The sequence below is a fragment of the Coffea eugenioides genome, chromosome 10 (genome assembly GCF_003713205.1).
Source record: "Coffea eugenioides isolate CCC68of chromosome 10, Ceug_1.0, whole genome shotgun sequence".
NCBI lineage: Eukaryota > Viridiplantae > Streptophyta > Magnoliopsida > Gentianales > Rubiaceae > Coffea > Coffea eugenioides.
Window position 1 is genome coordinate 4681780 of NC_040044.1, and position 13477 is coordinate 4695256.

The following is a 13477-nucleotide window of genomic DNA, read 5'->3' on the forward strand; positions in this document are numbered from 1 at the left end:
TGCAGATAAATGAACATATTGACCAGTGCCAAAATGATAGTAGTACCACTATCTACAAATCCAGCAATTCAAGGTAACGCGTGAGTTCATCCAATAATACTCGGGGCAGTAATTTGCTTGGAAAATGCAGGCGTGGAAGATGACAGATTCACTAATGCCATAATCCTTAAGCAGCTTCTAGACTTCGGGAACAGAAATGAATTGCTAGCCAAGGAAGCTCGATCTCAGTCCAAATTTTTGAGGGAAATCAGAAATTTCTTGAGTTGTCGTATTTGGAAGGATGACGAGGAATCGGAGTCAAAAGTAATTACCCGAAATGGAAAGAGACACGGTTTTGACTGTTCGAATGACTTTGAGTCCAGTCAATATGGTTGGACTTCGGACTTGCCTAAGCATCACGCATGGCCAGACTCATGATTAGACCAAGGCTATTATTACATCGTCTCACAAACTCATAAGCAAGTGGATTCTGCAAAAGCAGGTATCACCTGTCTGGGAAGGATTGGATTGGATGGTAAATTGATAAGCATCACCTATTTATGAGATAATTTACTGTATTAGATCAAATTTAACAATTGAACATCTCATAAGCGAGTGGGATCCATACACGTAGCTAGATCTCACCTATGTGCAAAATGATCTAATGGTGGATTAGGTCTATAATAGACTCTCCCACACATAATTAAGTTTTTAATTAGGGGCTCTTGATGGATTTCAGCAAGGGGGTTAATTTGATATGTGACATAACACAGTCAGTCGTAGAGTTTTTTTTTTTTTTTTATCTAATTATGCTATAGATGTGTTTCTAACGAGAGAAGTATAAAATATATGCTTTAACCAAACAATGGCTACCCAAAAGAAAAATGAACAATGGATATAGTAATTGTTTTGAGTATCTTACCTTTCGTAGCTCACAAGTTTCTTTGTGAACCCTTATCACTATAAAAAATTCTGGAGCTGTCAACAATACGTATAATACTACAAGAATTAGAGATTATGTATTCAAGTCTGACTAAATACCAGTTTTGGCTAACTCTATATTTAGTTACCATTTAAAGTATTTAATCAATATGTCTACTACAAGGGCGGATCTAAGGTGGGGGCACTGTCCTTAAATTCCTATAATACTTATATAATTTTAATATAATTTTAAGTGTGCCCCTAGAGTTTTTTTAAAAAGGATATGAAAGAATTACGTGATTTTTTAAATTAGTTCATAAACTAAAATTCTAAAAAGATACTTGGGCACAAATTCCATTTAAAATAAGTTAAAAAAAAACCTTTTCATTTCAATTTGCAAGTACCAATCATATTATTCACTTTCTTTGGGCCCCACTCCCCAATTTCCCTTCCCTTCTCTGGGCTCCCATTTTTCCCCCACAACTGAGAGTCACTACCTTCCACAACCAAGCAGCTAGCTACTCTTTCTCTTGATCAATTCATCCAATCATATCATTCACTTCCTTTGTTCCCACTTCCCAATTTCCCTTCCCTCCACTGGTCCCTCATTTTCCCTCCACAACCGAAAGACATTCTTATTTCCACAACCAAATTAGTTATCAAAATATAAAAACTTACAGTGAGCAATTGTAAATAGTTTAGTTTGTTTTTGAAATAAAATTATTATTACACTAATAATTTTGAATTTATCTTTTTATGTTTTTCATGAAATATATGCATCATTTGTACTTATTGGTGAGTTTTTTTTTTTTTGCTTAAAAAATTAGAAAAAGAGTAGATAAAAAATGTTAATGTTGTCTTTGCCCCCACTAAAAATTTTTTCTGGCTCCGCCCTGGTCTACTATATCCATAACGTTCAGAAATATCAACCATTTTTAATCCGTGTGTTTCCTTCTCAATACCGTATAAATTTCACACTTTAAGGGCTAAGACATCGCAAGGAAGTAGCGTCGTTGACATGAAATGTCCCGTTATGGTGCTATTGACAAATATCGGTTGCTGAGAGAGAGATGCTCGGAGTTTTTTTTTTCGTTTTTTTTTTTGGGTTTTCCTTTGATTTCGGCAGTTGAAAGAGTAGTTGAAAACTGAAGTCAGTTGTTTGATTAGAAGACCTCTTTGTTCCTAGACTTTACTAGCAAAAGAAATTAGAATCAACAAGAAATTTGAGTCGAGTACACCTTTATTTTTTCATTTTATGAGAACACGTACTTAATTATGCAGCTTAATTATTTTTCTCCAAGAGACCTCAAGTACTTTGATTCAAGCTCAATTATTCAAATATGTGATTCCTGCTTATTTTAAATAAAATCAGTACGTACACGGTACACCTAATAAAATTAGTATGTACACCTACTTATTTTTCTAACGCACTCAAATTTATTATGACTAAAGTTATTCATGGAATAGTGGATTATTTGTTTTACTTGGACTAATACCTAATAAAGTAACAAAAAGTTAGTTCGTCCTTACTGTTGATCTAAATTTGGTTTTCTTACTAAAATTGTAAAAATACTTAGTTAAGTACTTTTCTACGCTGTAACCTAACCATTTAATCCACACAATATAGACACAAAAACATTTTCTTGGAATGTTAAAAGTCTTATTGCTTGTTCTTAAGTGTTTTGTGAATGACAAAACATGCACCATGTATTTAGTAAATCCTACAATTTCATTCTTGTTCAACTTAATTTACCCTTATTGATATTAATAGCTAAAAGATGTACCGCATTTTGCATTTTCTTGCTAGTCCAATCAGAAGAACTTACTAGAGATGCTTTTTTTTTTCATAAATATTTCTTTTACATATTTTTCAATCATTTTTTTTTTTTACCTCACATACGTTATATCTTTAAAAAAAATATTACAGTAATATTTTTCTCAAAAACCCTTGAAAAAATTATAATCCAAACAACCTCTCACTGAGCTTAATAATAGCAAAAGGATGCACCACATTTTACACTTGCTTGCTTGTTCAAACTTGCTGACTCTCCATCTAATGGCAAAATATGAACTAGCTGCTGCAATCTTCTGAAGGATGGTACCGTACTGCCGTGTTCAATGCGATTAAACACCAGTTTTGACCAAGCAAATCATCCATGCACAAATTGAGCATGGTCTAGTCTAGCACAGCCTCGTGCAAGCTTTTACCTAGAATTTTCTTCAGCTTCCAGCCTTCTACAAGTGACAAGTGACCTGCAGAAGTTGACCCACTCTTGCTCCTCTCACTTGGTCATTTCCAAACTGCCATCACCTCAATTTCCTTGCATTTGCATGCAGCCTCCAGCATGAGTAAGTTCAGTTCTATTGAGGAAAGGGTTACTGGAGAAAGTTTTGCTTTTAGCCTTTGGCAATAAAAATGGCACAAACCATGAAAGGTCTGCCTTTCCAATTATATCAGGTGTACCAGAAATACACCAACTGGCCATAAACTCAACAAAAAAGGCAAAGACGTGAGAGGGAAAGTTTCTTTACTTCATCTTTTGAGTCGATTTTCTCATTTTTCGTAATTAACTGGAAGACAGACACACTAAAGTTGCAATAATACAAATTAATTTCGTAAAAGAAACTGATCCGCAATTAATAAATTGTTAGTACTATGTCCTACGTCTTTTGCTTACGAACCATGTAAAATTGTTCTATTAACTTGTCATGTCGTAGGATGCTACATTATTAGAAGGTTTTAAAGAGCATGCTGACGGAGTAAAACGTCCAAACCACATATTAATGACTCAATAAAGGATTACAAGACATCAAATTATGCATCCAGATTGCTCTATGAAGCAGGTTCTAGTTTTCACCAGTACGTATGAAAGAGATAGAACTTGTATATATAGTAGATTCTTGTGTACGCAGTCAAAGATTAGGCTGTCTCTATTGAATGGCTTGAATTACTTGTTGTAATTGACTCGACGGACCCACTTTTCACATATCAATTTACCAGAAATTTTCTCTCAAAAGACGTAGAAAAGACCATAGGACGAAGGATAAGACATGGATCCTTGGACTATCACGGTTGGATAGATTTGGTTTACAGTCTTGTTAACCGTAGTATATCTTAGAATTACATTATTATTATCTTGTATCACCATACATTACTCACTATCAATATACACGTATTATCATACATTTATGTGACTCCCGAATGGTGGTATAATTTAGGCTAATCACACTTTGCACCCCTAAATTTTAAATGTAATCATATTTTGCCATGCTCAACCTTGAAAAATGCAATTTATCCCTCTCACTTACACGGTCTCCATCAAACAATTCTGTCTATTCCTAAAATTTTTTTTTTTTCTAAGTGTAGGTGAGAGGGTTTGAATGTGAGAATTCTCTTACTTACACTAGTAGTCTCCGTCAAACAATCCTGTCTATCCCTAGAAAAGTAGTTAACTTTAAAACTTTTGATTTCGTAATAAAAAAAATTGAATATTAATGACAATATTATCCTTGTATTGTTGAATATATATATATATATATATACATACACGCATATATATACAGTTTGCCCTCAACCTTAAATGAATTCGTAAATCGACCCTACCTAGCTACTATTTCCTAGAAAATACACGAACAGAGGGATGCAGGTGCAATTTGGCAGAAGCCACGTCCAACATATGGACGCGCATGAGTTGCAGAGAGAGACTTTACTATAAATTGCATGGACTCTCTCAGGCTTTCCTTTCATCTGCAAACTCCAATTCTTTTCCTATTTCTATTAGATGTCTTTCTCCTCCACTCTACCCGATCACCCCCACACACACACATCCCCCCCCGACCCACACAATCCCTTTTTCCCTTAAAATTTTAAAAGTTTAAAAGGAAAAAAACCGAGAAAAAAATGCGTCCTTTTTAATACCTATAAATACACCCTTTTGCTGAGAAGTCAGATAAAACCCTCTTAAAGCCTTACTCTAGAAAACACACACACACTCTTTTGGCACTTGTAACGGAGATATGGAACATAGGGGCTTAGGGAACCGGCGAATTCCTTATTTTCCGGCCAGTTATTCACCGGAGAGTCAAGCCCAGAATTTTTTCATGTACCCTTTTCGCCGGAACTCCTTGCCTGAGGCTGGCTTTGACCACCCCCCACCACAAACCCCTAACGTTTTTCCCTGTGATCAAACCCTTGAATCAGCTCTCTCAAGACTCAACCTCTCTTCGGATATTCACCACCAGACGGCACCGTTCCAGCCTCCGGAGACGGACACGGAGGGTTCAATGGGTTATTTTCGTTCTGTGGGTTTGAACAATGTGGGATTTGAGCAGGGTGGTTTAATGGGCTTTGATGATTATCACACTGGTGGTGGGCCTGGTGGCCGCCAGCAGCAGGCTTTTGGCTTTGGTGGGGCCCACCGGAACCCCTTCTCGGGCCCGGGGATCTGGGATTGTGGGCCCGCGATTTCTGGCTTTAGTGGTGGCATTTGCAGGGAGCCATGGTGTGGGGATGAGGCTTCCTGCTTGTTGAATGTTGACCTGAAAAATGACAACAGTCAAAGGTTTTGTGATCATGGCAACTCTTTCTTGCAGTGCAAGCAATCCTTATCAAGAGGAAACCAGAATGGTGTGTCGATGGAAAATATGGATGGACTATCTAATGGCTTTCTGTCAAGAAATTTAAGCTTCTTGAGGCCTAATTCGCAAAACAATCGACAATTATATGCAAGGATTAAGAATCAATTAGATGGATTATCTTTGCGAGATATGAGGGGAAGGATTGTTTCCTTCGCTAAAGATCAGAGTGGAAGTAAGATTTTGCAGGCGAAAGTGGATCATGCTAATGAAGGAGAGATTGAGATGGCAATATCTGAGATTTTGGATCATGCTTCTGATCTGATGAAAAATCAATCTGGTAGTTATTTCATACAGAAGCTTTTTGTGGTCTGCAGTGAGGAACAGAGGACTAGGATTATTTTGGCTGTTACCAAGAATTCTTTTCAGCTTGTTGATATTTGTCTCAATCCACACGGGTATAATATACTGTTGATTGTTGATTTGATATATTTTAGCTTTGTCTGGATCTTGAATAGCACTTAAGTTTAAATTTTTTTTGGTCTGAATTGGCCTATATAATTTCTACAGAGCTCGCACTATGCAGAAATTGTTGGAAAACTTAAGTACCCCTGAGCAGATATCGTTTGTAATCTCTGCTTTAAGCCCTGGGGCTGTGGCTTTGGCTAACGACCCCAATGGTCAGCATGTTATCCGATATTGCTTGATACATTACCCCTATGAGTACCACAAGGTAATCCCGTTCTATTTATATATTGTTTTCCTTTTTTTTTTTTTGTGGTGCCGGTGGGGGTGGAAGATTACAATTTTTATATGTAGCATAGGGGACAACTAAGAATGTTAAATGTAAGAATTGGAGCAATTACCATCTTTCTCTTCGGTTGTGCTCTGGATGGCAAATAGGTCGAAATTTATCTGGATGGAATTGTATGCATTCGGGGGGGATAGTCTGACATTATTTTGTTTTCCCTGGACAGCAGACTGTTGCTTTTAATTTTTCAAGTGAAATGTTCTATGTGCTGCTTGGTGTGACGATTTACTGTGACGGATAAGAGGTTTAGGAATTCATTCAAGTAGGAAAGTGTTCATCATTAGATATTCTGTTAATTTATTTTCCTCGATGGTGTGGCCTAGATGGCAGATATATGTGATGCATGTCAAAGTCATTGCAAAAGTCTTTGTGCTGTGATGCATGGTACCTTTTGCTGACTAAGATACTCTGATAAGTAAGTTTTACTATCACCTGAGGATCCCTCCTCATTTTGTCCCACTAAAGAACTTGCTGGTGGTTGAGCTAGATGCTCCACCATTAGAGATCACCTAGAGGTTGGTTAGCACCCCCCGAGATTGCCATGTGTGTCGTGCATTCGTGCACTTCTCAAGCACTACCTTAAGGATGGGCCTTTGTGGTGTATGCTTAGAGAAAGTCACTTTGGGTGTGACCTTCAAGGCTGTATGCTGCACAAAGATAACTTTGAAGGTTTTATTTAGGGGCTCCTACTTCATTATGCCCACAAAGATGAGCTAGATAGCAATGGTAGTAAGGGGACAGTAAATTGGAGGTTCAGCCTAATGTTACTTAAGTTTCTACTAGGGTACTAACTCTTATTTACCATCCTTTCAAAAGGTGAAAGGTGCCACAGGGGACAACTTGACTGCCTAGTGACACTATGGAGGCCATTCACATCTATGCTCATGACTTTAGTTTTCACATGCCAATCTTGCGCTCTTCATTGTTAAATATATCAACCTATGTAAAGCTGACATTCTTAAGCAGATTGTGAGTCCTGCCAAGCCTCACGATGCATATATGATTGTGACATTCTTAAGCGATATATGTATGATGCCTAGCTATATACTTTACCCTGAAAGTCCACTTTGTTTGCTATTTTTCATAACATGCTTCTGATATTCAGTTTAGGTTGCAAAACTTGAGGCCCTTCTTGTATGTTCCTTGGTCTAGTGTTTGGCTTTTAGCTTAGACAAAAAAATCTAGAAGTTGTTTCCAATCTTCTTTCCTGTCTACGTTATAGCTTTTGTCAAGTCAAAAAGAACTCAAAGCAAGAAGCTGTGTGATAATAGCTTTCAGAATCATTTATTTGCCCGCAACTTTAACTTGAAACAAGAATGAACCATGCACGACTTAGCTCTCCTCTTCTGGAGGACTATTTAGTTGTGCGAAAAGTTTTGAATTATGACATACATAGACCAAAGAAAAGCTAAGCTTGGTTGTTCAGTATATTCTTACAGATTATCATTACCAAATACTTACTATTTTTTTTGTACTGCAGCATTCAAGCAAAAACTTCTGCTAGTATAATCATTTATAATCTCAAGGAATCTTATCTTTGTTTACTTTTACCGTCAATCATCTTCTAGAGAACAACTTAAGAGCATGTGAAAGATAAATCTCAGCCACTTTGTTATTTTCCTTAGGTTTAACTTTAAGTTAGGGTTTAGGTTTTAGACATTCAGGAGGCTTTCTCATAAAATTCAAACTTGATAGAAGAGTACTTTTGTATAGGTGCTCTTTTTATATTTCACAGCGTTATACTTTTATAGGCTTGTAGATTTGTTCTCTATCAAAAGCGATGTTATAGATGTTCCTTTTTTCTCTGTGGGAAAGGAATAGCTGCTGGGTGAGAACAGAAAGTCCTAAATATATGTTCTTGAGAGTGCTAAAATATGATATGAAGGTATCATTGAACTATCATAATTTCCACTCAAGAGTTTTGTATCCTGAGGTGGTTATAGTTCGTTGTTATACCATTTTAACCACTTCATTTCACTTTTGCAAATTAATGAACCCATTGTCAGCTTCATAACAAGTTTATCTAACATAATACGCTTGAATTTCTTGTTATGTAATTTCTTATTCTTCTTGTTCTTCTTCTCTGTGAGGTTGTTCATCATGCTTTGAACTAAACTGCGTAGCTTTATTCTAGCATAACTTGCCAACCTTCATGTTGAGTTTCCTCTCTACTCGAGTTCTCAATGATCACGTCATTGGGAAAGGCAACAAGTGAGATTATGGTCTGAATTCCTCTTCCCTATTTTTCCTTGTTTGACTTTTCTCTTCTTTATGCTACTGACTCAACAATTTGTATTGCTTCTCCACGCTACTTGGTGGTAGCTTCCTTCATAGTTGGTTTTGAGTTTTTCAACCACAATAATACTAGAAAGCAATCAAACTGGTGAAAAATATAAAAATCTACTGTTAAGATTTCTCATTTTTCTGATGTTTACAATTTCTAGCTTGAGGATGGTACAACACACATCTTCCTAATTTAGTTAATCAATGTGTTCTTGTACTGTGATCCTTTTACTACCTCAATCTAACTGACAAGATCCACCATCAGCACACCCCACGTATAATATTTACCTCATGAGAAAGTTAAAAGTATTGCTTTGTCAAACAAGCTGTCTTGAAATGGCCAAAATTGGTACTTACAGTCAGCAACAACTATAGGCTGAAGAATAAAGTAAAATTATTTGCTTGCATTACAAACACATTTTCTAACACACCTTTTTATCTCACATATATCACATCGCAAAAAGTACTGCAGTAATTATTCCAAATAATATTTCAAATAATTTCCTATCCATTAAATGCATTTGGGTCTTGGGGCTCCTTTCTCTAATCGAAATGTAGCTTAATGTCCTTGTCATCCGAACTGATAAGTATGACTATGCTGTTCCTTTGTGTGCCTAGTACCAATTTCTTTGTGCAACTCATTCCCCATTTCAAATCACTGCCCATTGGGTAGCTTGAGCAGGTAGATATTTGTATCCACATGATCTGCTCAAGCAGTGATAGACACACTCCGTTGCTTAAAGATAGTCAATTGCAACTTCATTGCTTGCATAAACTTGTTTTTTGGCCAATCTGAACTTAGTGTTACTCTAGCAGTAAATCTTGGATGATATGTTTGCCACAGTTGCTATTCAGGAACCAATTTGTGTGTCTGTTCGTGAAATATATCATTCTCCTGCACCAGCACTATCTGCCTATACTCAGACACGTGATAGATGGTTTACTGCTGCTCTCATATGTTTGATGAGTTCTTCCCATCTCTAGATACTTTGTTTAAGGAGTTTTTTTTTTTTCTTTCTGTATACTAGCATGTTTGGACTAAATCAACTGTCTGACAATATGTTGTATTTGGCAGCACCTTCTCAACGAAATTGTACATAACTGCTATACAATTGCAACAGACAAAAGTGGGTGCTGTGTGCTGCAGTCTTGTGTGGAGAATGCTTATGGAGAACCCAAAGAGCGTTTGATGAATGAAATAATAAGAAATGCATTACAACTAGCAGAAGATCCTTATGGGTTTGATTCTAATGCATGCTTTTTTTTTAATTCTTTACCCTAAGTTGTAAAACAATAATAATAAGCATGTTCTTTCTTGATATGCTTTTTGCCCATCATTCTATGTAGGAATTATGTGGTTCAACACTTGTTGGGACTAAAAATACCAGAAGTTACAGCTCTTCTGTTGGAACAGCTTCGAGGCCATTTTGTGGCCCTCTCCAGTGACAAATATGCGAGTAATGTAGTGGAGAAAATTCTAGTTGATTCTGGAAAAGGGCACTCCGCAACAGTTATTATGGAATTGCTCACAAGTCCAAATGCTGGTAGTCTACTAGTACATCCTTATGGGAACTTTGTCATTCAGAAAGCGCTATCAATCGCAAAGGTAGTTTGATGTACTGGATTTCTTTGCTGTCCCTTGGGCATGTCACTCTCCAAAGCTTCTGATATTTTTCTGATGCGTGATTGTTTTAAATTCAACAAGTACTTTACATATCTTTTGAGTTGCTTACCGTTAACCTTCTTGGAAAATGCTGAAATGACTACCTTTAGCCATGTTCATGCTGACAAACAGAAACCATTCAAGGCATCATTATCTCTTGCCTTTTAGATGAGGGGTCTCACCACTCAGTCTAGGATTGATCATTTGATTTCCTGCTGGCTGACTCAGTCTTGGTTTTTATGCTCATCAGCTACTTATTGACTGCGTCACTTTGTCATGATTTTGTTGTACAGGGTGAAGTATACGTTGCACTTCACAGCTTAATCCAAAGCAATGCTCAATCAATGCGCAGCAACCTTTTCGGTAGGAAGATTCTTGCTTGGTTTGAGAAGAAGAAGCACCAGCATGTATAGACACGTACCCGTAAGGAGGTGTCACAAACTCTAAAGGCAGCCGGAAATTGTAGCTTTATTCTTACTTTGTGTTGGTTCCGTTCAGATCTCCTACAGAAACCAGCAGTTTTTAACTTGTGTTTATACACCTTGTAATAGTAGCTTCGTGGTTGTAGTGTTAGCCTTTTCCTGACTTTGTTGATGGATGAGCTAAGCTTTAAAGTTGCTGACCTGAAAGAAAGAGGAGTGTGATGTGATGGTGGGAAAAATTGTGAAGCTGCAACAGAAGCATTCGTAGCATCATCAATCCAGTGGAGCTTTGTTGTTGGGATATAGCGGAGAGAAGATGATGATCAATCTCTTCCATTCCATTTTGTTGGTTTGTTGCATGATAATTTGTAGGTGTAGTAGAATTGTGTTGGTGTCAGCGTCTGTCTAGGAATAAAATTTTTTTACTCTCTGTTGTTTAATTAATCCTTAGAATGCTCCCTCCCTCCCGTCATGTGTTGTTTACTGTAGCAGCCTTTAGGTTGTGATTTTATACACTGTGATGAATATTTAGAAAGCAATTGTTTTGTTGCTACTTATTTCGTGGCCTTTGTATCCTTAAAATTATTTATTTCTCAATAAATTCACATCGACCTGGTTTAATTTTTTGTGAAGTGTGCTTGGTATCGTGAAAATTACTCTCTATATCCATCATATTTTCTTGATCTGATAGGTAGGTAGACAATATATTACATGATAAAAACCCTTTAAAAAAAAAACAGAAAAGTTGTAAACTTGTAATAATAACAATGACAAGAAGAGTGCTTCTCTTATAAGCTTAGGGACATCCATGATAAAAGGTGCAATCTCGTTGGTACGAAGGAGTTTTGTTAAAAATACTTAATAATTATTGGAATATTGAAAAAAAAAAAAAAGCTTTCTTGTTTAATTTGATTACATATAATTTTGTAATTTTGGGATTAATACAAGAGAATGCACGGTATTAATTTAGAATTGACTTGCACCTTTGTCGACGTAATCAAAGGCTCTAAATTTATTTCCTTGAAACTGTGTGTTTGGACAAACAAGATTTGAAGTAAAATAATTTAATTTACAAATTTCAATCACCTTTTTATATTTTCAATCATCTTTTTATTTCACATACATCACATTACAAAAAATGATACAGTAATTATCTCAAGTAAGCCATCCAAATAAACTCTTCGCAATTGTTGTTGATTTTCTGATTGGATTTGTTACCCTTTTACGAGCTGAACCGGGCCGGCAGGTGGGAGATGCAATTATTATGTATGGCGGGGACCGATGCAAGAGTAAAGCATAGCGTTATTTTCATCGTACAATGTGCATGTGACCGGGCCACATTCTCATCTGGGATCAGTCAACCTCGGACTTAAATATGCCAATGCCACCACTACTGCTACTTCCTGCCTGGCGATGTTGGGGGCGAATCAATAACGGAAAACATTCGGGTAAGTGTTTGGATGCCCACTCTTTGAAAAAAAAAAAAAAAAATTTTTGTTTAATTTGATGCTACACTACTTTTTTTATGTAATCTATGGGAAATTAAAAAAATAATTAAATAATGTGTGTATGATGTAAGTCAAATGATTATTTCAAATAATGAAATATCTAAACACAAGATAGCCCTTAAAACATACGCAATTATGATAGTAATTTTGATGCGTGCATCTATTTTGAGCGTTCTTTACAAAATATGTAATACATGTTCTGAATTATCTTGTGCAAATAATTGATTAATTTGTATAATTTTCCTTCTGTTTATGTTCGTTGTCATTTTGCATGTATTTTTTGAACTTTAGCTTTGCTGTCTAAAATAGAGGAACCTTCTAAAAAAATTATACACCGACGGTATATAAAAAAACTCACTCATATAATTATTAATATAGAAAAGATTGACACACAATGCTTTATGGCAGTAGCATGACACTCTTAATATATATTTTATACAGCAACACATATGAGGAAACAGCCAAAACACTTTTTTAAGTTATTCAACCATATAACTTAGTGGCCAGCGGTGACGGCCAAGATACACAGTAGTAATATATTTGTGCTCTCTAGATTTGGTAAATGAAACAGGTGAATTAAGTCAAGGGCATTTAGGCTTGCCCTTGGAGTTCTTCTTGTCCCTGTAGCAGGGGCACTCGTGCTTGTTCCCATAAGTTCCCGAAGGCACGCAATTGCACTCTTGACAGCAAATTTTGCAGTATTTCAAGCATCTATCTTGCACTCCAGCCTTCGAGCACCTCACTCCACATTTTGAATCACAAAAGCCTGTGACCAACCAAGTAGAACAAATTGAGATTAAAAGCAAAGGATAATAAATGCACAAGAATAAATGTATGCGTTACAGGTGAAAACAAAATTCGCAGCTTATTAGTATAATTGGCCAGACAGGTGCATGCGTTGGTACGTAGGAAGATGTTGTTAATTTCAATCATTATGTCTTGTATCCCGTCGAGGTTAAGAAGAAGATCTTACTTGATCCAGCCATTGTGGTTGGGATGAAGCAGGAGTTGAGAACAAGAGCAAGGAGGAGCAAAGTGAAGAAGACTGGCTTCATCTTTCTGGGCTCTCAAGAAACTGATCAGGCAGAATATATGTGGAAAATGTACTAGGAAAAGGCAGATGATTTGATAAATGCTAGGGGAAAAGAAAAATGGGATGCTTAGGAGGGTTGTGAGTGATTCGTTGTGAGTGATCAGAAAGGGCTTAGTTGGGGGGGAATTTATAGCATGAAGGTCTGTCTGTGGTAGGTAGAGGAGAAGAGCAGGAGAGGGCTTGTTGGAGTCTAGTTGTTAAGATTAAGTCATGTAAAGACTG

At 36.6% G+C, this 13477-nt stretch overlaps 2 protein-coding genes across 2 annotated transcripts; one reads left to right on the top strand and one right to left on the bottom strand.

The window, feature by feature from the left end:
• Window positions 1-4917: 4917 nt before the first annotated feature.
• LOC113749298 (putative pumilio homolog 8, chloroplastic) lies at window positions 4918-11109 on the top strand. Its single transcript, XM_027292986.1, has 5 exons — window positions 4918-5933; window positions 6046-6208; window positions 9645-9808; window positions 9917-10175; window positions 10526-11109. The coding sequence occupies exons 1-5, from the start codon at window positions 4918-4920 to the stop codon at window positions 10643-10645; spliced, it is 1722 nt and encodes a 573-aa protein (XP_027148787.1). The 3' UTR covers window positions 10646-11109.
• Window positions 11110-12612: 1503 nt separating this feature from the next.
• Window positions 12613-13367, bottom strand: LOC113749387 (peamaclein-like). Its single transcript, XM_027293105.1, has 2 exons — window positions 13136-13367; window positions 12613-12928 (listed from the first exon to the last, which is right to left on the bottom strand). Exons 1-2 carry the CDS (start codon window positions 13215-13217, stop codon window positions 12744-12746), a joined length of 267 nt encoding a protein of 88 aa, XP_027148906.1. The 5' UTR covers window positions 13218-13367; the 3' UTR covers window positions 12613-12743.
• Between the last annotated feature and the right edge of the window lie 110 nt (window positions 13368-13477).

Coding starts and splice junctions, on each gene's coding strand:
- LOC113749387 (XM_027293105.1), bottom strand. CDS start 13,217: ATGAAGCCAGTCTTCTTCACTTTGCTCCTCCTTGCTCTTGTTCTCAAC. Junction 12,929..13,135: donor AACCACAATGGCTGGATCAA/GTAAGATCTTCT, acceptor GGTTGGTCACAG/GCTTTTGTGATTCAAAATGT.
- LOC113749298 (XM_027292986.1), top strand. CDS start 4,918: ATGGAACATAGGGGCTTAGGGAACCGGCGAATTCCTTATTTTCCGGCC. Junction 5,934..6,045: donor ATTTGTCTCAATCCACACGG/GTATAATATACT, acceptor TAATTTCTACAG/AGCTCGCACTATGCAGAAAT. Junction 9,809..9,916: donor CTAGCAGAAGATCCTTATGG/GTTTGATTCTAA, acceptor CATTCTATGTAG/GAATTATGTGGTTCAACACT.